Source organism: Podarcis melisellensis (genome assembly GCF_964234715.1).
Source record: "Podarcis melisellensis genome assembly, chromosome: 8".
Lineage (NCBI taxonomy): Eukaryota > Metazoa > Chordata > Lepidosauria > Squamata > Lacertidae > Podarcis > Podarcis melisellensis.
The window spans coordinates 40,091,639-40,118,689 of NC_138540.1; the positions used below are offsets into that span (position 1 = coordinate 40,091,639).

The 27,051-nt window shown below is 45.7% G+C and overlaps 1 protein-coding gene across 4 annotated transcripts; it reads left to right on the forward strand.

Moving 5' to 3' along the window:
• The first annotated feature begins 3,928 nt into the window (after positions 1 to 3,928).
• MTHFSD (methenyltetrahydrofolate synthetase domain containing) lies at positions 3,929 to 21,015 on the forward strand. Of its 4 annotated transcripts, none has more exons than XM_081924089.1 (8): positions 3,929 to 4,026; positions 5,772 to 5,875; positions 7,296 to 7,409; positions 7,488 to 7,601; positions 9,466 to 9,556; positions 12,537 to 12,649; positions 14,491 to 14,616; positions 19,286 to 21,015. In XM_081924089.1, exons 1-8 carry the CDS (start codon positions 3,996 to 3,998, stop codon positions 19,781 to 19,783), a joined length of 1,191 nt encoding a protein of 396 aa, XP_081780215.1. In that variant the 5' UTR covers positions 3,929 to 3,995; the 3' UTR covers positions 19,784 to 21,015. The 4 variants fall into 4 exon arrangements, with proteins under 4 accessions (XP_081780215.1, XP_081780214.1, XP_081780213.1 ...); XM_081924088.1 differs by lacking the exon at positions 7,296 to 7,409 and adding an exon at positions 7,144 to 7,257 and having other exon boundaries at positions 3,983 to 4,133; XM_081924087.1 differs by having other exon boundaries at positions 3,983 to 4,133.
• The last annotated feature ends 6,036 nt before the right edge of the window (positions 21,016 to 27,051 follow it).

The following is a 27,051-nucleotide window of genomic DNA, read 5'->3' on the forward strand; positions in this document are numbered from 1 at the left end:
GCGTTCTTAATTTAATTCCATCTATTTTAAAGAGTGGAGCCACCATCTCCGAAAAGGCTACTGTTCTAAAATATTTCCCCGCACTGGCAAATCTCCTATATGAAGCAAATTTTCCTTTTCAGGGTCGTTTGACTTTTTTTTAAAAAATGAAATCTCTCCTCATCCTACACCAACGATAACAATGCCTGAGCGCCAGTCTAGGCTACTTTCTTAAATTTTAAAGGGCGCTTAAGACAGCGCAGGGGATTTGTTCGCTCCCCTGCACCCGATGCGCCAAATCGATTTGCACTGCAAAGGAAAAAGCAAAGTTGTTTTTTAAAAAATAGAATTACTTGACACCTCCGTCCTAACTTCATTTAACACCTCGGTCCTAAATACCTGAGATTAAGTTCCAAGGAAAGTGCTTCCCCCGCTCTTTTTTTCTTTTCTTTTTCTTTTTACCACCGAGGCTCTTGCTTCGAATGAAATTGTGTAGATTTCAGTTGAGATTTCTCGCGCGTCGAGAGTGCTTAACGACTCCACAGCTAATGTGCATCAATTTAGATATTCAGTTTCTTTAAAAAGATGGCTTGAAAGGGATTTTGGTAGACTTACGACGCCCCCTCCCCGCCGCCCAATTCGACCCTCTAATTATTCCATTAGAGGCAATTAGGCTTGGTTAATTAGGGACGCGAGCCCGCAACCTAGGTGTGATTCCCCCCCCCCCCAATTTCCCGGGTCGGGACGCTCCGCTGTGCAAAGCAATTGCAAACGGGGTGGAGAGGAGAGGAAAACAATTATATTTTATTCCTTCACTTCCAATTCCATTATTATTCTTATTATTATTAAAAATCTGACAGTCAATTTCGATGTTTAAACCATATCCAAACTCCTTTAGGCTTGCTTCCTTCCTCCCCACCCCGGTTTAAATGTGCTTTTCCCACAAAGTTTCTGCTGCGATTTTTAAAATGAATGATATGACTCCGGGGACGGGTGAAGTGCTCACCGGAATGTTTTACGGTGCAATTCCTAGGCGGGTATTTTTTTAATCCCACTACGATGGAGGGGGGCTTTATTCCTAGGTAAGTGTGAGGCTAGAAAGTGAGGCAGAACATTTCCAAACTGATAAAAGACCTGTAAGTGTCGACGGCTCCTTTTGCCGCCCCAAGCTTCTATCTGACTTGATGTGACTGATTTCAATCCATTGATTTTCTGTGCTTCTAAAATAATAATGATGGCAAGCCTCTAGGATCTTGGGAGAAAGATTCCAAGGTATTGATAGCTAGTACAAGATCTTTTGTACTGTTAGGAGGCCCATTTGGGAATTTATTTATTTGAAAAGGAGAGAGGTTCAAAATACCGACCATATTAAGCAAAAAAAATATATACAAGAAAAATATCCCTATCCTTTGAAGTATTTCTAGAGATTCTGAATCTGTATTCTTTTTTTAGAGGGAGGGGGATATAAATACTCTCTTTTTTTGGAACACACTGGTCTTGTAGCCAGCTGTTTTGTGAAAGGATGGATAAATGACTTGAGGTGGAGGGAATATATCAGTATTTGTTTGTTGTCGTGAGATTTCATGGTCCTGAGATTTCATGGAAGCCCTTCAAATAAGAACACCCAAAACACGCCTGGTAAGAAGAAAAGAAATAAAATTGCTAAGGAAATTTGAAATTAAGACATGATGAGGTTTCAAATATTCTTGAAACGCCCTCTTCCAAATTCTGTTCTGTTTAATCCATCACGCTGTTACAATTAAATCCAGTTTCCCAATTTCCCTCGGAATGTAACTGAATATGTGAAAAGCATGTCACGGATTTGACAGGCAATGCAGACAAACTGGATACACAGTAACGGGAAATCTCAACCTTCTTATTTCTGAAAAACAGACGCGCTAGCCAGTATTTTAAAAGAAATTGAAATTAAAAGAGACGGGGAGATTTCCCATCTATTTTTGGAATGATTGCTCCTGCTTTCCGTTCTTCTACCCTGTTTCTGAAGTTCCAAGACTATTTAACTGAGTTACCAAAGAAAAAAAGAAAAAAGAAAATTATTCATAGATTCCCACAAAAACAAGCAAGCAAACAAAAAGAGGGAAAGGGAAATAAATAAATCCCACGCACCTTTAAATAAACTATCCAAACAATGTTTTGTATTTCAGATTTACTCCTTCGGAAATTAAGATAATCGCTTTATCGTAAAATAGGAGTGATTGGAACGGGAGGGATAAGCTTTACTGCTCCGATGCGTCTTTAAAATCCTCGAAGCAATCTTCCCAGGTACACAGAACGCTTCTTCGGACTTATCTAATTTAAATAAATTTAAATAAATTCAACGGATGTTGCATGGGTAGAGTGCCATTTACCTTTACATAGATCGCTTCCTTCATCCCCTTTTAAACTTTCCCATTGCTGCAGTCTTCGGGGATATGTTTGTCGGAAAAGACAACAGTTATAACGCCTGTTGCTTTGGAGCATCATCTAAAGGCATTCGCGCCAAGCTCACGAGCTGGAGTTTGCTGCCCTCCATTGTCTAAAAGAGTGAATTGACGTTGCCCTGGAAAAACCTCCCGCCTGTGGAATGGAGACAGCGACACCTTGTGGGTCAATAACAGCAGCGCACACATTGTAGAACGTATCTCTGCCTGTACAGTACAGTAACACCCATTGGACGGTATAGGACTTACTCATAAGAACCAACTCCTAGGGGCCGAGGTCACTTCGCCCCCTCCCAAAAAAATATTTGAGGGGGCAAGCCCCTCACCCCAATTGATGAGAATTCCCGTACAAATGGTGTGTGCGCGCCCCCAATATTTTATTCAAGTTAGCACCCCTGGACCTAGTTCTGAGTAAGCATATATATGATTGCGCTATGCATCTTTCCTTGCACCTATCACTCGCTCTCTGTTCCTAGAAAATGTAACTTGAAAAAAGCGACATTGCACATACTTTTGTTAAGAAAGAAAGAATGAAACCATAGAGAGCAACATCTGAACTTTAAAGGCTGGAAGCGAGCATCATTCATCCTTGACAAATGTATTTCCAAGTAAACGAGCGCGAAGGGGATCAAGCTATAAATTCAAAGTAAACAAATAATTACCCTAAAGTACTCAGTTTATTTTTCCCAGTAGTGATGTATGGAAGTGAGAGCTGGACCATAAAGAAGGCTGGTCTTCGAAGAATTGACGCTTTTGAATTATGGTGTTGGAGGAGACTCTTGAGAGTCCCATGGACTGCAAGAAGATCGAACGTATCCATTCTTAAGGAAATCAGCCCTGTGTGCTCCCTGGAAGGACAGATCCTGAAGCTGAGGCTCCAATACTTTGGCCACCTCATGAGAAGAGAAGACTCCCTGGAAAAGACCCTGATGTTGGGAAAGATGGAGGGCACAAGGAGAAGGGGACGACAGAGGACGAGATGCTCGGACAGTGTTCTTGAAGCTACGAACATGAGTTTGACCAGCCTGCGGAGGCAGTGGAAGACAGGAGTACCTGGCGTGCTCTGGTCCATGCGGTCACGAAGAGTCGGACACGACTAAACAACTAAACAACAACAACAACAACCCAGTTTATTGAAAATTCTATAGGGGTAACCCTACTTAGTCTGTTGGAAAGAACATTAGTGAGTAATAAAGGAAGGGGTTTTTTGCTTTGGCTTCAGGAGCATTGTTTTCACCTCTATGCACTTTTAACTGCAAATTTCTCATCCTTTATTGACTGCAGTACCTAGGTGCCATTGCTGGACCTTTTAAAGTTTCTTTCATTTTCTCCGGGCGGTAGTAAATGAAACATCCAGACTCTGCAGCTTGCAACGCACCCTTTGCGCTTGCCGAACTGCGCGCAGGTAAGCGTGCAGCGGTCGCCGGAGGAGCTGCGGACTACGGTGTCTTCTTCCTCGCTCAGTCCTGTCCCTTCTGGGCTGCCGTAGTCCGTGTCAGCACGTGGAGCGAACGGCAGCTGGAGGAGGAGCGACAATGTAACTGTCTGGGCTGACTCGGCCACTCCGGGGCAGGCATGGAGGTCGCGCAGCAAATGGGCAGCCCCGGTAATGAAGGGGACGCTGGTCTTTACGAAGTGGGGCAAGGACCTTCCTGGCAAAGCGCATGCTTTGCACGCAGAATGCCAATCCTTGGCACTTCCGATGTGCAAAAGGTGGCCGATTTGGGCATCAGCTGCTGAGGCAGCCCCGAAACAGAATCCAAGTCGTGCCGGTTAAGGAGCATTCTGATCCCTTGTTCCTATGTGGCAAGTGGGGTGCATGGGGCAGAACTGGAGCTCTGGTAGTTGGTTCTGCCAGGACCGGCCCACCTATGAGGCCAAGGGAGCATAGCTGTCAACGTCCCCCCCCCCCTTTTTAAAGGAAATTCCCTTATTCCGAATAGGATTCCTCGCAAGAAAAGGGAAAAGTTGACAGCTATTCAAGGGAGGCAACTCCCTCAGGCGGCAGGATCCACAGGGGTGGCAAATCCCAGTGTCGATCTTTCTCTCCCCACCCCACCCCGTTCTTGATAATAGCTCTTCATTCACTCCTTCTTCCCTGGCGGGGGGTGGGGCACCAGTTTGCCATCCACCTTGGGTGCCAGCCCTGAGTTCTACTATGAAGGGAGGTGAGCCAGGAAACTAGGCCCTGCGGTTCAGGGGTGCATTCAGTCCCTCCATCTCAATATCTGGCTGTCCAACATGCTGCCTTATTCTGTAAACACCTGGCTCACTAGCCAACTAGCTCCCGCTCTGTTTGCCTCCTACTTGGGAAACTAAGCCAGGAAGAAGGCTTGCTCTTACCACTGCTCTAGGTGCAGGTGGTCTCCTCGTGCTAAACTGGGGGTTGGGGCACTCGTGTGCCTTTTCAATCGCAACTAAATCAACCACAGAGGTGCTGAGGGAAGGGAGGAAGCTGGGTGCAGGTTTCTGTGCATTCTGCATAGGAACATATCAAACTGCCTTATACCGGATCAGACCATTGGTCCGTCTAGCTCTGTACTGTCTACACTGACTGGCAGCAGCTCTCCAGGGAACATTCCCAACCCTACCTGGGGCCTTCTGCATGCAAAGCAGATGCTCTTCCCACTGAGCCCATTCCCCACCATCTAGACTGATCTAGATTCTGAAGGGGCCTTGGAAACTGTTAAAAAAAAGAATGCTTCTAATTTATTAAATATAAACAGAATAAATAAATACTTGATTAAGGCTGCAATCCAAACCCCACTTTCTCGGAACTGAGCCTCAGGGAATTCAAGAGGACTTGCTTCTAAGTAGAAATGGTTGTGCTTGCACTATAAGGTATACCTAGAGTAAAGGTAAAGGGACCCCTGACCATTAGGTCCAGTCATGACTGACTCTGGGGTTGCAGTGCTCATCTCGCTTTATTGGCTGAGGGAGCTGGCGTACAGCTTCCGGGTCATGTGGCCAGCATGACTAAGCCTCTTCTGGCGAACCAGAGCAGTGCACGGAAACGCCGTTTACCTTCCCACCGGAGCGGTACCTATTTATCTACTTGCACTTTAACGTGCTTTCGAACTGCAAGGTTAGCAGGAGCAGGGACCGAGCAATGGGAGCTCACCCCGTCATGGGGATTCGAACCACCCACCTTCTGATCGGCAACTCCTAGGCCCTGTGGTTTAACCCACAGCGCCACCCGCGTCCCTCATACCTAGAGTAGACCTGTTGAAATCAGTGGACTTCTCAAGGGTCTGCTCTGAATATGTCTAGCATTTGGATTTTGTCCAGGCTTATGTGGAAAATGCCAGTGTGAATCCATCCTGACTCTTACGTTCTCTTCTTTATTGCAAGGAGTTTCCAAGTGGGACATCCGCCATAAAATTTGGGACTACATGGAAGCAAATAACTTGGCTGATTTCCCAAGACCTGTCCATCACCGGATTCCCAATTTCAAGGTATGATAGCATGGCCTCCAGGTGAAAATTAAAACACACAACATCTATTGGAACACATTCCTGCTTATTCCTACAGAGGAAGGCTGTCAATGCTTGGGACAGGTTTTGACGAAATACTGACAGTGAGTTTATTGAGTAAGAAGGCATCCGGTATCACCTGCAAATTTCATTTGGCTTCTGCATGCGGCCCTTGAGGCCTTTTGGGGTGGCCCTTTGCAACATTTGATGCCCCTCCCACAGCCCTTATGATGCCTTCCCAAAGCCAGGTAAGTGAGGCAGTAGGCTTTGGGAGGCATGAGGGTTCTGACAGGGTCCTAGAGTCCTCCCACCTGCTTCCCAAAGCGTATTTAGTGCTTTTTCCAGCTTTGGGAAGAAGGTGGAAAGTCTCCAGGACCCTGCCAGACCCATGCATCTCCTTCCCAAAGCCTAGACCAGGGGTCAGCAACCCTTTTCAGCCGTTGTCTGGTCCACCGTCCCTCAGACCTTGTGGTCGGCCAGACTAAATTTGGAAAAAAAGTATGAACAAATTCCTATGCCCCACAAATAACCCAGAGATGCATTTTAAATAAAAGCACACATTCTACTCATGTAAAAACACCAGGCAGGCCCCACGAATAACCGAGAGATGCATTTTAAATAAAAGGACACATTCGACTCATGTAAAAACAAGCTGACTCGCAGACTGTCTGCGGGCCAGATTTAGAAGGCGATTGGGCTGCATCCGGCTCCCGGACCTTAGGTTGCCTACCCCTGGCCTAGAGCCTTTCTTATTCAGCTTTGGGAAGGCAGCGTGAGGATTGTGGGGTCATCAAATTTTGGCCTTGCTCCCCCCACCCTACTGTGTGACAAGGCAGTGTGCAGCCCACGGGTTGTGTGTCAAAGTAATCTCGCGGTCCACTTGGGATGAGAAGTTGGACCGCCCTGTTCTAAGGGCTATAGCTCAGTGATCAGAACATCTACTTTGCATGCAGGAAGTCTCAGGTTCAGTCCCCAGCATGCAGGGCTGAAACCCTGGAGAGCCACTGTAGACCAGTCTTTTTCAACCTTGAGTCCACAGGTGTTGCACTACAACTCCCATCATCCCTGACCACTGGTCCAGCTAGCTAGGGAAGATGGGAGTTGTAGTCCGACAACATCTGGGGGTGAAAGGCTGCTGTCGACAATACGGATCTAGATGGACTGACTTGGTAGAAAGCAGCTTCTCATGATCCTAAGGGCTAAGCCTCTTCCACATGTCGCTTCTTACGAGAGATATCTTACCAAAACAGGATGCACCAAGTGCTTCCGCAAGGCTTCCTGATTTGCAGGAGTTCCAAAGTGCCAGGACTGTTAAAGTCAACCCTGATGCCCCCCAGAAGAATGCCCGCTTTTTAGCTCTGGAAGTGAGTATGCTGCTTTCCCCACTTTCTCCCTGGCACAGGGATCTTTCGAGATGAGCGGCTCCACCCAAGCATGGGATGTCTTTGATAAAGCCAGGGAGGTCAAGGTGGATCCTGACAAACCTCTGGAGGGAATCCGGCTGGCTGCGCTGCAGGTAACCAGACTTTTGCTCTGAGGGGCGATTTTGTAGGCTCATTTTTGTGTGAACACCCCCTGTCTCTTCTTCTCCCAGGCCAGGAAAGCTCTCTTGGTGCCAACCCCACGCCTGCGGATGGGGCTGTTCAACAGGATCATCCCTCCCCCTGGAGCAACCAAAGAAATGCTAAGAAAATGTGCCACCTCTCAAGTAAGAATGGCAGGGAGGAGGAAGCAATAACAGGGGTTTTTTTTGGTTAATTGATTTCTACTGTGCTTCAAAAAGACTGCTGAGCATCAATGGGACTAGCTAGAAGGCGGTTGAAAAGTGATTAAGTTTGCTAGATGTTTCTGTTTCCTTGCTTTCTTGATTTTTTTGTATTGCTATGTCCAGACTGCAAAGCATTTCTACCATTCCAGGCCAAATCAACAGCATCCCCTATAAGGAATGGCTTGTTGCTGTCTTGTAGGTCGTAAAGTGGGGTTTTGGCGCCCTCCAGTGTTGGAATGCCAAAAGCAGGCAGGCGTTATGGGATATATTTTCCAGAGGAGTGCCTGTGTTAATCTGTTGCAGAAAAACAAACAAACACAGGATCTTGTTGCAATGCCTTTTAAAAAGCCACAGATTTATCCCATGGCATAAGCTTTCGTGGGCTAAAATCCACTTTGTCAGGTGCATGTAGTGTGTTTAACCTCAGGGGACTAGGACCTGGGAGACCAGGATTCAGTTCCCCAATCGGCCATGAAGCTCACTGGGTGGCTTTGAGGCAGTCACTGTCTCTCAGCCTTAGCTACCTCACAGGGTTGTTGTGAGGATAAGATAGGGAGGGACAGAACCATGTACACCACCTTGTGCTCCTTGGAGTAAAAGGTGAGATATAAATATAGTCAAAATATTATTAATAACTAAAGCATTACTTAGTTAAAGGTAAAGGGACCCCTGACCATTAGGTCCAGTTGTGACGACTCTGGGGTTGCGGTGCTCATCTCGCTTTATTGGCCGAGGGAGCCAGTGTACAGCTTCTGGGTCATGTGGCCAGCATGACTAAGCCGCTTCTGGTGAACCAGAGCAGCACATGGAAACGCTGTTTACCTTCCCGCCGGAGCGGTACCTATTTGTCCACTTGCACTTTGTGCTTTCAAACTGCTAGGTTGGCAGGAGCAGGGACCGAGCAACAGGTCACCCCGTCATGGGGATTCAAACCGTCAACCTTCTGATCTGCAAGTCCTAGGCTCTGTGCTTTAACCCACAGTGCCACCCACATTACTTAGTAAGTAGTTAGTTAATAGATTCACATACATGTACATATATACATACATATATTGGTGTATATTCATATAGGCAATGCTGTCAAATGGAATTAAATGTAAAAAATGCAGGCTCTGATTATGGTCACATTCACACTATACATTTTAACAGTCTTGGAGAATCCTGGGAACTGTAGCTTGTTGAGGGTGTGGGAACTATAGCTCTGTGAGATCACCACTCTGTGAGGCCAGCACAAACGATAGTTCCCAAGGTTCCCCATGGCTGTTAAAATGGCAGGATAGTGCTTTATACATACAATGTGGATGTGAACAATTCCACTATAAGTTTAAATGTAAGCAAGATGATCATCCGCCGTGGCAGAAACTGATAGTAACACAACTCCAGTGGAACAGAAATCCATGATCGCAATGGCAGTTGCAGGTGACAGAACTGAACTGCCTGATTAAGTTGTCCTTCGGCAGCCTTGAGCTGGAGACCTCCTTTGAAGCTCCTTTGTTTGAGAATGAGCACGTTCAGGTCAGCAGCAGAACGGAAAACCTGGCATTTCTGAAATTGGGTTTAGGATGGGATTTCCTCCAAGCTGACGTTCCCAATTGCTTGAGAGTCCCAGAAGAACAACTTGGCTGGCTTCCAAGAAGAGAGCAGGACCGGCTGTGCTGGATAGAGGAGGCTTCTGTTCTCTCTCAATAGACTGTTGTTTAGTGGTTGGGGGAGTTTGCAAGGGGGAGGGAGAAGGGAGCAATTCAGGCTGACGGTGAGCAAGCACTCTTCTCTTCCTCCTCTCTCTCTTTCTTTTCTTTTTCAGGGTGTTCGGGATTACAGCATACCTGTCGGACTAGACGCAAAGGTCCACGTGGACCTGGTTGTGGTAGGATCTGTGGCTGTTTCTGAGAAAGGTACATGGCAGAAAACCATGTGGCTGGGAACTTCAGCCAGAGGGAAGCTGCTGAAACAAATTCCAGACAGCTAAACCTGGGCAGATTATCTAAATGGAATAGAACCTCCATGTTTAGTGGTACTGTACACTCCACTGAGTATCAGTTGGTGGGTGGGAAGATAGTGAGGGAGGGCTGTTGCTTCCTGCCCTGCTTATGAGCTTCCTGGAAGTGTCCAGTTGGGAAGATGGACAAGGTGGCCCACACCATTGATATGATCCAGCAAGGCTTTTCTTATGTTCATATTAGTCATTATACTTGAGATCAGAGGCCCCATATACCAAGGCAGTTTACGCCCAAGTTGGATAGCAACATAGGAAGCAGTTTCATATCAAGTATGGTCCATCTAACTCAGTCTTGTCTACACTGACTGGCAGCAGCTCTGCAGGGTTACAGACAGAAGACATTCCCAGACCTTCCTGGTGATGCCGGGGATTGAACATGTGGGGTCTTTTACATGCAAAGGTGGGTCACGGGTCTGAAAAGACCACAGTGTAAGATCACGGTCTTTGAGCACTTGTGACTGGTGCCCATTGGGAGCTGTAGAGTCGAAGGCAGGGAGGTTGACAGTAGGTGGTGCCAGAGCCAATAGCAGGAAGAGCCCACTAATTCTAGTTTTGTCCCATCCTCCTCCTGCCGGCTGGGTTCTACAAGGGCAATACTGAGACTTAACAAACGGGGAAGCTGATAGGCTGCAGCACTCCCAGAAAGGTTGTGAGAAGGCAGGCAGGTAGGGACTGGCTGAGGGCAGGCCAAGGTTGCTAGAACAGTGCCCCATTCACCCTAACAAGACCAGCCTGCATGGTCCTTGAGTCATGGTTTGCAACAAGGAATGTCTACCAACCACAAAAGGTGGTCATATTTGGAAGCCAGTGGAGCATCAGTATCTTGGCTAGATGCAAGGCTACTTTTGTGTAACGTCAAAGTTTTAATTTTGAATGAAAGTCAGCAGCTGAATTTTTACCATAATGTAAAAATGTGAATTTTTACTATAATGGCACTGTGGGTTAAACCACAGAGCCTAGGACTTGCCGATCAGAAGGTTAGCGGTTCGAATCCCCGCGACAGGGTGAGCTCCCATTGCTCGGTCCCTGCTCCTGCCAACCTAGCATGTCAAAGTGCAAGTAGATAAATAGGTACCGCTCCAGCGGGAAGGTAAACGACGTTTCCGTGCGCTGCTGTGGTTCACCAGAAGCAGCTTAGTCATGCTGGCCACATGACCTGAAAGCTGTACGCCGGCTCCCTCAGCCCATAAAGCGAGATGAGCGCCGCAACCCCAGAGTCAGCCACGACTGGACCTAATGGTCAGGTGGCCCTTTACCTATACCTTTCAGAACACTAGAAGAGCTACCTGGATCAGGTCAGTGGCCCATCTAATCCATCTTCCTGGTTCTCATAATGGCCAATCAGGTGCCTCAGTTGGAAAGCCTGCAAGCAGGACCCAAGCAAGCATTGCTGCCTCTCGCTGTAGAGGACAGGGCGTAACCATCATGGCTAGCAGCCATTGATCATGTATCCTGCATGAATTTGTTCAGTCCTCTTTTATAGCCATCCAAGCTGGCTCCTGTGAGAATTTGTTGAACTATACAGACCTCATCATAAATAAAAAAGGCAATTAGTTTTCCAGGTTGGGCCCACACTGTGCAGTGGTTCTGTTCAAGCTATTCAATTCCAATTCCCTCACCCTTCCTCCCAATTTTCCATTCCCCCTGCAGTAGTCCATGCCCACCGAATATGCTCGGTTCTCATTGGGCTCAAATGGCGAATTTTTGCCCTCTCAGGGTCTCCCCCATCACACACTACCTATTTCCTTGCACTTTTCCAAACCCTGGAGTTATCTCTAGCCTGCCGAGACCTTCCTCCTGAGGGTGAGTCATGCTGTTTTGGTTAGATAAGCTGCAGTGGAGGCTGGACAAGAAGAGCAAATGGGATACTGCCCAACCAACCTCAGTCTCCCCTCAGTCCAGGGAGTGGCATCCTCCTCCTCAGTCTCAGTGTTGCCCTTGTAGAACTCAGAAGGGAGGAGGATGGGGACAAAACTGGAATTAGTTGAGTCTGCCTCTCATTGGCTCTGGGCCTGCCTATCATTGGTTCTGGCTCCACCTACTATTGCTCTGCCCTACCAATCCGGGTGGCATCACTCACCACATTTGTACAGCTAAATTTATGACTAGAGAAGAGAGAGAGAGTGTAATGATTTTCCAGGACTGTAGGTGGCAGACTTCCTCTTAGAAAAAGGTACTTTTCTCTCTGACTCCAGCAAAGATAAATCCTGCAGGGGTGGTTTTAGAGGCGGCCACACTGGGTTTTGTGCTGCAGGGGGTGCCATAACAATGTGGTAGAATGGTGCACGAGAGTCGGGCAGTGCTGAATTTTAGCACCGCATGGGGCACCGCTGAAATTTGAGAACCCAAGGTCTGCCACAGAATCCCTTTTCTGACACTGGCTGCATCATCTAGAAAAAAAGCAAGTGTATTGGCTTTTCTTCAGAAGAATCCTTGTAGATTTAGCTGAAGGGTGAATGAAATAATAAACAAAAGCACCTATGATGAGCCAAACTTACAGATTTAGTCCGGTAACTATGGAACTCTCTGCCACAGGCAGCAGTGATTGCCACCAACTTGGACAGATTTAAAAGAGGACTGGATAAATACACAGAGGAGAAGGCTACCAATAGCTACTAGCCACAATGGCTATGTTCTGCCTCCTTGGGCATAGGCTTCTGAACACCAGTTGCTGGAAACCACAGGAGGGGAGAGTTCTCAGGTCGTTCTTGTAGGCTTGCCAATAGAGGCATCTGGTAAGTCTCTGTGAAAACAGAGTACTGGCCTGGATGGGCCCTTGGCCTAATCCAGCAGGCAATTCCTGCTTATATACAGGTATATATACAATGCATCCCTGTGGTTGTTTCTTCTTGTAGTCTCTCACTTTCTCACTGCAGGCTTCCGAATCGGGAAAGGGGAAGGCTTTGCAGACCTGGAGTATGCAATGATGGCCTCCATGGGAGCTGTAAGAGAGGACACAGTAGTTGTCACAGCCGTTCATGACTGCCAGGTAACAACAGCTGCATGGAACTGGGGTGACTCGCTACCTGGCAGGGTGAGGCTTCCTGGGCACTGGGCAAGATCTGAGCTAGGAAACAAATTTGGTCATTTCTGTGTGGTATGCAAAGTAAGCACTTTGCAGAATTAAACTCTGCCCCTTCAGATCGTGGTCAGGGGAAACGAGATAAGCGAAGCACCAAATATTGCCCTCCCCAGAAGCCTGCTGATTTCCCAAATTCAATAATTTCTTTGTAAAGGAAAAATATTTGGACGCAAGATCAACTGTGGAAGCAAAAACTAGAGGAGATCATGAGCCTCTGTGATGAGGCAGGCAATGGATTTAAATTTCAGCTGAGCTATTTGCTCTGGCTGCCGTATTTCTTCTGTTCTCTGGATGGAACTCACTCCTGCAGGAGGCAATGATGATCACCAACTAGAATGGCTTTGAAAGAGGATTAGACAAATTCATGGTGGATAAGTGGTTAATGGCTGCTAGAGCTGTGATGAGTATGCTTTGCCTCCACAGTCAGAGGCTTCTGAATACCAGTTGCTGGAAAATGGCAGGAGGGGAAAGCGCTCTTGTGTTTTTGTTGTTTAGTCGTGTCCGACTCTTCGTGACCCCATGGACCAGAGCACGCCAGGCACTCCTGTCTTCCACTGCCTCCCGCAGTTTGGTCAGACTCATGTTTGTAGCTTCAAGAACACTGTCCAACCATCTTGTCCTCTGTCGTCCCCTTCTCCTTGTGCCCTCCATCTTTCCCAACATCAGGGTCTTTTCCAGGGAGTCTTCTCTTCTCATGAGGTGGCCAAAGTATTGGAGCCCCAGCTTCACGATCTGTCCTTCCAGTGAGCACTCAGGGCTGATTTCCTTCAGAGTGGATAGGTTTGATCTTCTTGCAGTCCATGGGACTCTCAAGAGTCTCCTCCAGCACCATAATTCAAAAGCATCAATTCTTCGGCGATCAGCCTTCTTTATGGTCCAGCTCTCACTTCCATACATCACTACTGGGAAAACCATAGCTTTAACTATACGGACCTTTGTTGGCAAGGTGATGTCTCTACTTTTTAAGATGCTGTCTAGGTTTGTCATTGCTTTTCTCCCAAGAAGCAGGCGTCTTTTAATTTCGTGACCGCTGTCACCATCTGCAGTGATCATGGAGCCCAAGAAAGTAAAATCTCTTACTGCCTCCATTTCTTCCCCTTCTATTTGCCAGGAGGTGATGGGACCAATGGCCATGATGTTTTTTTGATGTTGAGCTTCAGACCATATTTTGCGCTCTCCTCTTTCACCCTCATTAAAAGGTTCTTTAATTCCTCCTCACTTTCTGCCATCTGTGTCATCTGCATATCTGAGGTTGTTGATATTTCTTCCGGCGATCTTAATTCCAGCTTGGGATTCATCCAGCCCAGCCTTTCGTATGATGAATTCTGCATATAAGTTAAATAAGCAGGGAGACAATATACAGCCTTGCCGTACTCCTTTTCCAATTTTGAACCAATCAGTTGTTCCATATCCAGTTCTAACTGTAGCTTCTTGTCCCACATAGAGATTTCTCAGGAGACAGATGAGGTGATCAGGCACTCCCATTTCTTTAAGAACTTGCCATAGTTTGCTGTGGTTGACACAGTCAAAGGCTTTTGCATAGTCAATGAAACAGACTAGCTCTTGTGCTAGTCCTGTTTGAGAGTTTCCTGTAGGCATCTGGTTGGCCACTGTGAGAACAGGATGCTGACCTAGGTGGGCCATTGGCCTGATCCAGCAGGCTCTCCTTGCCTTCTTTATGGTGCTAAAGGGCTCTGCTTTGAAAGCCACCTATGGACTGATGATATTTTTCCTCCTCCTTAATATAGGTGGTTGACATACCAGAAGATCTGCTGGGCAACCATGACCTAACTGTGGATTACATCCTTACCCCAACGAGAATAATCAAGACTGGGTGCAACCACCCCAAGCCACAAGGGATCCTCTGGCACAAGGTAGGTGGCCTGTTCTGCAATCAGCAGTTCGCTGGGATGCTAGAGAGGCATTTCAAGTGTCTTGCAGAATTTGCATTAGATGTGCTATAAATGAATAGGTTGTTGGTGACAACAACTAACTATTAACATCACAGTCTGAGGCGTAGGGCTAGTAGGTTAGATGCAATGGTCATCCTATGCAGATTAGACCCATTCAAATGAATGGGCCTGAATTAGTCACATCTTCTGATTTCAGCTCTGAAAAGGAAAAACACTGGGTACAGTCTATTATTTACCGTATTTTTTGCACCATAACACTCACTTTTTTCCTCCTAAAAAGTAAGGGGAAATGTCTCTCTGTGTTATGGAGGGAATGCCTACAGGTGGCATGCCTACGGATTTTCCTCCTCTAAAAACTACGTGTGTGTTATGGTCGGGTGCGTGTTATAGAGCGAAAAATACGGTAATTTAATTTGGTAGCAGAAGGCTGGACTAGAGGAAGCAAAGATAGCCCTATGTGGGGGGGGCAGGGGGGAGTGTGACTTTCCATATTTAAGGTGGGCTGTTATTTTTACCACCCACCAAGAATAAAGCTAGTATATAGACAGATGTATGGGTCTGTTGTTGTTTTATAAAGTATATCAATGTGTGGTTTTTAAAAATTGATTTGATGTTTGCATTCATACAAAATTTGAGACGAAAAATAAATAGGAGGAAGAAGCACAATATTAGAAGACAAATAACAGAACGACAAATAATTCAACCAGAGACAGTGAGCGGTTTATCTATTCATACAATCATACGAATCTACAAAAAAATGCATCAGAATAATAATTATTATCCTGATATATATATAATACTTATAAATTCGTTAATGTAGGTGGGGAAGTTGCCTGAGTAATTCTGTTAAAATTTTAAGTTATTGCTATTTATTTATACTAGTTGTTTATAATTTGAAGTATGGGAAGAATCATTATCATACCATCTCATAACTGAAAAAGCGTTGCAGCTAATCCTCCATCCCCCCCCCACCCTGTTTGCCATTCCAAAGTTTTTTAAACATTGTACATTCTTGTCTGAATCTGTTTGTTTTCATTGTTAAATACTGCCAGGATGTCTAGGAATAGAGAGCAGCTCAGGAATATTGGAGGCAGATTGGGGTGGGAACAAGAAACATCTCAGTTTGAATCTTCAGGCTGATTGGCTCAGGTGTGTTGCTGTGGTGCCCATTCGCTCTGGTGGGGCGGAAGGCAGGGAAACCAACTGTAGGTGGAGCCAATGATGGGCACCACTGATTGGTTGTAAGTAAGAAGGCAGGCTTGAAGCTGGTGGGTCAGAGCCCCATTCAGCTTAATGAACCAGCCTCCACTGTTGTGTTCATTACTTCATAACAAAAGCACTGAGGGATGGGGAGGGGAGCCTGCAGATTTCTTTTTATTTACTTGTTTGTTTAAAAGTATTTCAGCCTGTCTTTACTGCTGCATAGCCCTGCAAGTGGTTTGTTGCAGAACCAAAAATGGTTGCAGCAAAAGTAACACGTCAGAAAGCAATCAGACCAAAGGTCTAGCCCAGCATCCTGTTCTCACGGTAGTTGGCCAAATGCCTGTGAGAAACCCACAAGCAGGATTCAAGCACAAGAGCGCTCTCCCCAGTTTTGTACCCCAGGACCTGGTATTCCGCAGTACAGGGCCTCTGACAGTGGACACAAAACATAGCCATTGCGACTAGCAGCCATTGAAAGCCTTCTGCTGCACAAATTTGTCCAATCCTCTTTGAAAGTCATCCAAATTGGTGGCCATCGCTGCTTCCTGTGGGAGTGAGTTCCATAGTTTAACTATGCACTACATGAAGAAGTATTTAATTTTATTTCCCTTGAATCTTCCAACATTCGGCCGAATCGTCCAGTGCAAGTGCAAGAGCAGCCTCCCCTCCTGAGGTTTCCATCAACTGCACCCAGAAGCTTTATTGAGATAGGGATGAAAACTTCTCTCTTAGCCCCATTCTCCCCAAAATGTAAAACGTATTTCTCCTTTTGTTTGCGGTGGGGATTTTTGTGGGGTGGGTGGGGAATATCTATTCATTCTCCTTATGTCTTTGCTCTCCCATGGCAACTGTTGTGGTGCCCCCCCCACAACAACTCCAAATTTAGTTGTCCAGAAATGCTGCAATTGCTGAGCTAACTAGGAAGATTACAACCCAAATCTGCCTTTGCGAACAGATGGCAGGATGAAGGAAGCACAACCTTTGTCCCAAGGTAGATCACAGGCTTTAATCTCTCTCTCTCTCTCCCCTAGATAACAGAGTTTTTGATATACAGTCTTCCCTGCAGACCAATCCTGTCTGCAGGAGTGTGAAAGGCAACACAAGAGATGAAAGAGTTCCTGGGTGGTGGGAGGGAGGGCGGCCTTTGCCAGAGCTAGGCAGATCTTGCTTGCGATTAGAAGTGGGGGAGCCAGAGATGGCTGAGGAAGTTATTTATGGAGGTTGCATCCTGACACTAGATATGGGAGCCATCAAAGCAATGGGGAGAACTCCTAACACTAGAACTCGTGGACATCAAATGAAGCCGGTCGCTGGAAGATTCAGGACAGATAAAAGGACTTCTTATTTTTAATCTTTGTTGTATTTTTAATCTTTGCTGGAAGCTGCCCAGAGTGGCTGGGGAAACCCAGCCAGATGGGTACAAATAAAAAATTATTATTATTATTATTATTATTATTATTATTATTATTATTATTATTGCAGCGTATAGCTGAACTTTGGAACTTGTTCCCACAGGAAGCAGTGATGGCCACCAACCTGGCTGGCTTTAAAAGAGGACTGGACAAATTCATGGAGGATCAGGCTAGTGTTGGCTACTAGCCATGATGTCAATACTCTGCTTCCACAGTCAGAGGCAGTAGTGCCTCCGAATACCAGATGCTGGAAACCACAGAAGGGGAGAGTGCTCTTGCGCTCGGGTTCTGCTTGCCGGTTTCCCACAGGCATCTGGTTGGCATCCTGTGAGAACAGGATGCTGGACTAGATGGGCTATTGGCTTGATCCAACAGACTCTTCTTATGAAAATTAGACTTATTCTGCTCTCTATGTATATATTTTGCTTGGTTTTTCATCATTGCTTCTGCTAATGCTGGGAATGGTTGAAGGTATGGCTGCTTGGACCGAACATCGTAGCAGGCAGAGGATACTCCCCCCAACCCTGCCTGAAGTTAGGAGTTGTCTTCAAGAGAGAGCGGGGAGGCAAATGATTCCCATGTCTTGAACAAGGATCCCACCCTCCTCTTTTGCTGTTATGACTTAGCTAAATAAAGACTCCAAATACATAGAGAGAGGAGTTGGATTTGACTCAAGAGGCATTTATTTGCATTGGGTCCAGGAGTGATCAGTGATGTGAAAGTGGGTCTGGAGGGAGAACAACTCTCTTTGGACCATTTAGCAGCGTGTTTGTGCATTCCGCGAGGAAATTTGACGAAAACCAACAGGAGGTTCTAAATCGGGGCTCCAGGAGAAACAGAGCAAATAAAAAACACTGTTCCTAGCCAGTTTGGTGTGCTTTGCATATGACGTCACCAAATACTCTCCAAAGGGCAGTTTGCACAGCTGAAAATGCTTTCTCTGGAATCGGCAGAGATGCTATTCAAGCAGTGACATTGTCCAGCAATTGGCTGGAAGCTCCTTTTTTTTATGCCGCTAATAATTTGCCTGGGAGCGCTGCTTTTATTAGTCAAAAGCCAGTGTTGTATAGTGGTTAGAGCAGGGGAAGCCAACGCGATACTCCCCCAAAGTTGCTGGACTCAAACCACCCATCAGCTCCCAGGCAGCAGATCCAACAGTGAGGGAATGATGGGAGCTGTAGTTCAACAACGTCTGGAGGGCCACAGGTTTGGGAAGGTGGTGTGTCGGGCTAGAAGTTAAATGCCCTGGGTTCAAGTTCCCACTCAACCATGAAATTCACTGGGTGACCTTGGGGCAGTTGCTGCTTCTCAACCTAACCCTACCTCATAGGATTGTTGTGAGGATTTTTTTAAGGGTGTTGCGTATCCACCACCTTGAGTTTCTTTGGAGAAAAGGCCAGGTATGAATGGTGTTTTTGTACTGTTTACATTTTAAACTGCACATTTATCTCTTGCTATTTTAATCAGAGTTTCTCAAGCAAAAGGGGGCGGGGAGATGGGTTCTTCTCTCTGAAAGAGCTTACAATCTAAATCATAACTAAAGTGAAGGGTGAAGAGAAACTGTATAATTTTTTGCAAGTAATGGACTTGTAAATGCTATTGTGCAGACTAGATCAGAGCCAGAATGAAAGGTCTCTGAGTGTACCAAAGGAAAAACAGGTTATAAGTGTTATTAACATGAACAGTGCTCTCCTCCTGCCCCCCATCACAGCTCTAGCCACCTAGAATGGGGGAGCCAATGGGGAAAGTTGTGGAGGAAGGATCCAGCACAGCACTGGATCATGCCTGGCAAGTCTGTCAGGACAATGTGCTGTAATATACGGTATATAGCCAACATTGGTGAAATGGGTAGTATTTCTCTGCAGCAGCTTAGTCTTCACAGATGCTATGTGTGCTTTGTGTATCTCTTACGTCATCTGATGCTACTGGCAGAACTGTGTGATTGCCTGGTCTTGAGTTTTGAAGTTTGGGTTCGATTTAAGGAACAGGGGAACTAACTCTTCTCCATGCTTTAGATCAGTCACGAAATGCTGGGGAAGATCCCGGTCCTCAAGAACCTTCGCCACAGAGAGAAACAAGAAGGCAAGGATGTTTCCCTCAAGGATGAACAGCGAGATGTTCCAGCTCCTGGCAAGCCAGTGAGAGTTGCCAAGAAGAGCAGACCTGAAAGTAGCAGTTTCCAGGATCAGGCCAGCCTGTCCCAAGCAAGTCCAGAAGGTGGGGCGTCACCAGACAGCTCTCCCCTCCCTGATGCCCCTGTCGCTGTGTATGTGGGCAGCATTCCTCAAGGGACCAGAGTGGGCGAGTTAAAGGATGCCCTGAGACAGTGCCACGCAACCCCTGCAAGACTGACATGGCAAGGAGGACAACACAGGGCGTTTCTCACTTACAGTGATAAAGCCACAGCTGATGCTGCTGTTGTGGCTCTACAGGGCTTAAGCCTCCACAGCAGTCCACTGAGAGTAGAACTCGCCAGGAGCCAGCTGAGCAAAACAGGAAGCAGGCCCAGGTGAAGCTGAATGGACAAGCAGGTGCAGATCTGGGAACAACAATGGGATGCAGCGTGCTTGAAGGGTTTTCATGGTTGGGTGATCTTATCGATCTTGGAGGCTACTTCTTTGGACAGGGACCCCGAGTCTTCACAAAAATAACTGGTATTTTAATGAATGCTGAGGCTTTAGAACAGATTATTTTAGCTACTCCAGATGTTGGACTCCAACTCCCATCAGTCCCAGTTAGCATGGCCAGCACTCAAGGATGATAGGAGCTGTAGTCTAGGAAATCTGGAGGGCCATGGATTCTCCCCAAGCTACTCAAAGCTACATTACCCAGAATCCTCAGCAGGGGGGCAATGTCAGGGCTTGGTCTACATGGCAGAACCTATGAGTCTGCCGTCTCTACATGTTCCCTTAAGTAGAGAGCTAGCATGTCAAGAATAGTTCTTACCCAGCCCATTCCCTGTTTGCTAGCTTTATGCTGACAGGGAGGTGTTTTCTCTCAGTTTTTAAAGATGGTGGAGCATGCAAAGATGTGATACGCCCCATCACCACAGTCAGAGATGGAGAGGTCCCTTCTAGCATATCACTTCTCTTGACACCTTGTACTTCTGCTGGTATAAATCAGTTTAAACCACTTTGAATTAACCATGTAAACATACATTCTTTGGAGAAACCATTTGGACCACTTTGTGCAAATTCTATTTGGCCATGGTATTGCTTGATGAAGCAAAATTATGCGCATCTGCCCAGCTCTCTGCTGTTGCTCCCTTTATATCCATTTACTATTTCGCTGCATTCAGATATGAATTATAATACTTGATAGTTGGGTACAACTAGGGGTGGCTTGCTACTGCATTAGAGCTCCCATCATCCCTGACTATTAGGCCACGCTGGCTGGCGCTGATGGAAGTGAGAGTCCCACAATATTTGGAGGGCTGCAGGTTCCCCATTCCCTTATGAAAGAGGGGAATGCCTCTCCTGAATAGAGGCATTCTTCTGTCTCTTCCAGGCAGTAGAGAATGCTGCTTTCAAAATGAGGAATAGGGGACCTTGTGTTGCTGGACTACAAGTCCCATCATCCCTGACCATCAGCCATGCTAGCTGGGGCTGATGGGAAACATAGTCAAACCTGGCGAGCACGAGGTTAAGAAAGGATGCTCTGTGGGGAAGAGTTGATGTGAAGAGTACATTTAGAACGCATGTGCACAAATGCCTTTTACAGAATAAAACTAATCTCTTGGATTTCCCCTCCCTCTCTAATTGTATGTTGCTTTGTTTCCTGAAAAACTGGTGGGATTGTGGCTGAACCTTTTTTTCTAAACAGAAGCTCTTTTGCAGCCAATCTTAGGCAAAAAGTCAAAATAAGCATTGCGATGTTCTCTTTCTTTGAAAAAGAAAATACAAGAGTTGGAAATATTTTTCATAGCTCCAGGATGTACTCTTAAGTATATTTTAAGCCCATTATGATGCCCCAAGAGAGGCAGACCTTTCAGAAAGAATTAAAGAAAACCTTTTCAAGGTTGTAGAGTTGCTTTCTGGGCAAAATCCCACAGCCTGTTCTGCCTTCTCTTTTTTGCAACCCCCCCTTTTTTGCCTTAGGAAAACAAAAGCTAAAAGCAATTATATTGATGCCCTGCAACAGTTTGAAAGAAACCAACACAATGGGAAAATGCCTCTTCCCTTCCCTTCTTTTTTTACCAAGAGCTTGAGCACTAGGAATGTAGGAAGCTGCCTTATACAGACTCAGACCATTGGTCCATCTACCTCAGTGTTATCAACACTGACTGGCAGCAGCTCTCTGGGATTTCAGGACGTTCCTTTTCCAGTCCCGCTTAGAGGTGCCTAGACTCAAACCTGGGTCCTTCTGAGTGTAAAGCAGTTGCTGTGTCTCTGAGCCACTGCTGTTCGTCATATTATACTACTGGAGCTTATGGCCTGCATCCGGGGTTCTCATCCTATACAGAGGAGACCCATTCCAAATAACAAGTGTAGCTAACTCTTAAGTTGTAATTAAACTAAGTTGTATTCAGAGTTAGCCACCTACTCCTAGGATAGGGAACATGTGACCCTCCAGATGTTGTTGGGACTCCAATTCCCATCAGTCCCAACCTGTATAGCTAATGGGCAGGGATGGTGGGAGTTGTAGTTGAACCATCTCTGAAGAGCCACCCCTCCCTGGAATAATCCAAAGAACTGTCCTGTGTGAGCTCCATGCATCGAAAGCGGCTTCTAACCTGCACTTCTTAAATAGTAACACCATCTTTCCATGCCACCCTGCAAATATCACATTGCAAGCTCCTTTGGAAATTCTGCAAAATTTCAAATGCAACTTCTGATGCAGTGGGAGATGTTTAGAAGATGGGAACCAACATTTTTCTTCAGCGTGGTAAATACATACCACCTCCACCCACTTTAAGTAATTCTTTGGGTTGGGGACCAAGGTTTCCAAAAAACATGGTGATTTTCAAGTCAGATGATCCAAAGGATGATCCCTTTCCTGTTCTATGCACTGGGGTTTTAATCTATGGAAACCTCTGTGGGGAATAAAAATAGAAAATAAAATTGAAACATTGTTTAAGCAAATGATTAGACCAATTAATAGCCTGTGGGTTGAGTAAAATTGGAGTCCCTGGTGGAGAGCAGGCGTGTGTTTTTGCTTTCTTTTTAATTTTATTTCCCTATAAATAGAATAAACAAAATGGTGAAATAACTTGCATACAGTGGTACCTCTGGTTACAAACTTAATTCATTCCAGATGTCCATTCTTAACCTGAAACCGTTCTTAACCTGAGGTACCACTTGAGCTAATGGGGCCTCCCGTTGCCACCACGCCGGTGTTTGTAACCTGAAGTACCACTGTATACGAGAGCACATGGATAACGCATTATCCAAAATATTGACTTAGGACATTGAGATACAAAGTTTTGGTAGAATACAAAACATATAATTACAAACATCCATGTAGCTATGATATAGTAGCCTTTCCAGTATCTGAGTTTTCCCAGAAAGTTGTGGTAGTGGTTTTTCCCTATTGTGAAATGGTATCAGCATTGACAACTGCGTTTCTTACTGCATTGCAGGTAAGAAGGCTATAATATGTGAGAGGAGTTGAGATACTGTTAAAAAGAGATTGCAGCTAAATTAACCAGATGGCAGGAGGAGGGGGTTGTTCATTTTCTGGGACACTGGCATAGCATACATTATGAAATCAAACCAGACAGAAGTAAAATTGTTTTTCTTATTTTGTCCCCGGCACGTCCTTAATCTGTTTGTCAGTCTTTCTAAGAGAACTGTTTCCCACACCAGTTTGTACCAGTTAGTTATCATGTGGTGCTTAAAGCTTGCCACTGTCCCTGCCTTATAAACAGCATGTAGAAAGGTATTCCAGAGGGTGGGTGCAGTTTTGACCATTGCCCATGTTGATTGGGGCAGATGAGAGCTCACCAATAACTGGAGTGCCACAGTCTTGCAAAAGAGAAAAGAAAAATACCTTCCTCTTGTTTTGGTAAGAATTTTAACAGTTGCTATATTAAGAGCTGGTTGCCTTCGTAGATGATTTCTATGACTTTGGACTGTTTCATTTACAGAAAGCAAAGTTTTCATCTCCCAAAGGAAACAATCACTCAAGTTGTTGATATATGGGAGTCATTCTTTGCTGCTGCGTGTAAACAGGCGCAGCAATTCCTATTGTACATAAACTCCTGGTTCCTAGCAAATCCCCAGGGAAGCATTATTATATCCTGCTTCTTCCAGGTGTGGCTTTGCTTGCTGACCATTAGATTTGGAGAGCTTTTCACAGAAAGGAGTATATACCAATACCTTGGGGCTATTTCTGGCATTTCAAGATGAATTTCCATTCCAAACAGCAAGGGGACTCAAAATCTGATGTACCAGGAAATGGAGGGAAAACTCCAGAAATACTTTTTTTTAAAAAAAGAAACCTAAATGAATTGTCATAGTATGATTTAGGAGCAAATGTCTGCCTGGCTAAAATTCACCAAGATGTCCCCATTTTGAGGAACGTCCTTGTAAATGCATTTACAAAAGTGTCAGCATCATAAAGGTACGCAGGTCCTTACCTTTAAAAAAATAAATCTTTTTTTAACACTTTACGGCTAGAACTCTATGCATGTCTGCTCACTTTCGAATAAACTTGCGTAGGATCAGCTGGTAAGTTACAGAGTTTTCCAAAGTCACTCACTTCTTAGCAGTCATAAATTCCATGAGTGGCCAGCAGGCAGCGCAATTGGCGCATCAAACATCCATTAAAATCTTAGGCCCTGCCTCTCTGCATGGTTTTTAAGCATCTATCTTTCCCTCTCCTACATTCCCCAGTTTGTTTGGTTTTATGTTTACGGTTTTTATATTTTATGGTCTGTTTTACTGGTAACCACCGTCAGTACTCTTTGGGGTGGAAAGGTAAGTTAGATGTTATTTAAGTAACCAAATAAAACTGATCATAAAAAGTCATACTAATTGAGAGGTTTGGTATGTAGGCATGGCGGGGGGAGAGCAGGGAACAGGGAGTTATGGTCTGAGTAATGTTCCAAGGAAGCATCAGAAAGGGGGGTCCAAAAATGTGATACAGTACTGAAATTGTGCCAGATTTTGAATTCAGTAAGAATTAAATATCTGCACCTCTTGATTAGTGTGTCTCACTGCTGACCTAAACATTTCTCCTTGATTCCTCCCTCTGGATTTTAACAAGGACTGATGCAGGCTGTGGTGTATACCTTGTAGAGCTGTGGTATTCTGAATCTACACATCAGGGCCTCATCCAGGCCCTGCCCCAAGCTATATTTACCTTTTACCTTGAATGTTTATCTTGCGAACCGCCATGAGATCTTACGATGGTGATACATGTCTAATTAATAAAATAAATAAATAAAATGTTTGGGTTTTATTCTTTATTAATTACATTTACCCCCTGATTTTTCTCCAAGGAATTCCAGGTGGCATATGGTATTCTCTTCATTTTTTTAATCCTTATAACATCCCTGTGAGGCGGGTTACACTGAGTGAAAGTGACTGCCCCTAGGTTTCCCAATGTGCTTCATGACTGAGTTGTGGGTCTATACCTGGGGTCTCCTCAGTCCTAGCCCAACACTCTTCGTGCATTGGCCCCAAAATTAATTGCAAGTGTAGAGGTTTATATACAACTAAATTACATTCAATGGGGTTGCATCCACGCTATCCATTTAAAGTTCTCTTTAAACAGCTTCTCCTCAAGAATCCTGGAGACTAGTTTGTTAAGAGTGCTGCGAGCTGTTAACTCTCAGGGCACTATAGCTCCCAGAACAAGCCACAATTCCCAGGATTCTTTGGGGGAAGCCACGCCTATGAAGGTGGAATGGGCCAGGACCGAAAAAGTGAGACCTGCATCTCCTCTGAGTAGAATTCAGTGTGCCCCAAGAGGAACTCTTTCATGTTACGGTGCCTTCCATCTTCACTTTGGTGTGATGGGGACTAAAACCAAGTGTGCAGGAGGAGTCTATGAAAAGCTGCCCTCCTCCAGGGAAATGAATGGAGGCTCCCTCATGAACGCTAGAGAACATCCAGTGCTTCGTGATGTGGTATGTAATGGCAGCTACCAGGCCCCCTGAAATGCGTTCACAAGCCAGTAAAAATGTTCATGACTGTCAGACAGCTTGGGGTGGAGGGAATCCAGTTGGCAAATCCTTGTGCGAAATAAATATTCCCCCTCCCCTATTACCCCTGCCGTGGTCTTTGCAAAAGAACAGGGTGACTGCTGTCATGTGTGGCTTAAACGGACCATAACCAGACACACTCGGTGTCTGATTCCCAGCAGAGATGTGGATTCTTGCTGCGATAAGAATAGACCTGGTGGGACAAGACTGCATTGGAGTCTGTAAAGTTTTTGGAAGCTGGCTGGGTGGCCCATTCCTTTGTCGTCAACATTGGTCTTCATGACAGCTTCATGGGTGCCCTTGGATTCAATGCAATGGTGTATAAAACATCATTGGTGGCTGCACAGCAACAGCTGAAAGCCCATGATGATGATGATGATGATCAATTTTTTGTACCCTGCCCATCTGACTGGGTTGCCCCAGATACTCTGGGCAGCTTTCAACAGAATATAAAAGAACACAACAAAACTTCAAGCATTGAAAGCTTCCCCAAACATGGCTGCATTCAGAAAATCATATAATTGTTTATCTATTTGATATCTGATGGGAGGGCATTCCACAGGGTGGGTGCCACTACTAAGAAGGCCCTCTGCCTAGTTCCCTACAACTTCACTTCTCGCAGTGAGGGAACCACCAGAAGGCCCTCAGAACTGGACCTCAGTGTCCAGGCTCAATGATGGGGATGCTCCTTCAAGTATACAGGGCTGAGGCTGTTTAGGGCTTTAAATGTTCCATGTTCAGGGGCAACCTACCACTGGAAGCCAGTTACTGGGGACAGGCTCAAGAGCAGAGAGGGCTGTTGCCTACTTGCGGTCTACCTGTTGCAGAGTCTGTTCAATACACATGGAAGCCCAGATCAAAAAGCAGGAGGAAGGCTCTGTCTTTGCAGGGGCAGAGGCCTGGGAGGGTGAATGTGCACTCATCCACTATAGGAACCATGGGGCCTTATCTTCACTTCCCTGTCAAAAGGTGCATTGCATGAAAAGGGGACCTGCCTGTTTAGTCTGAGCTCAATGGCTTGTGGAATAGTTGGCATCCAAGGCATCTTCTGGTTTGGCTGGTTCACTCAACACTGAGCCATCTGTAACCGTGCAAAATCTCACCTGGAGCCTGCAGACCAAGCCCCTTGGCAGGCATGCCCACAATTCAAGATGTGTCATCGTTCCTCCTTCCTTGTACAGGAGATCAGGCTTGACACTTTATTGTCTGACATAAGTAAAGGCCAAACCTAAATGCTTCTTCATCATAATCATGACCCTTTTTCTAAGTGGCCTACATACATTAAAAGATAAGACAGTCCCTGCCTGCCAGCTTGCAAGGATACATGAGGAAAAAGGGATGGGGAGGAGAGAAGAACAAAAGTGCTGGAGCACCTGCTCTTTCTCTGGCCAACAGAAGGGAGCAAGCTGGCCTGCCCTTTGCCTTGATGTTCATCCTGGGAAGCTAGTGGCAGAGGCCAGCATTTGCCTCCCTTCGCTTTCCTCTCCCAGTTAACTGGCCTTTGGAGCAGAACGTTCTTTCAGGGATAGAAGAGAGGAAGCAAGTTTCTGGGACCAACAGATCTAGATGATAATCAGGAGAATAAACCTGCAGTTTTCATTGGGGGATTTGAACTCCACCACTCTGCAAACATGT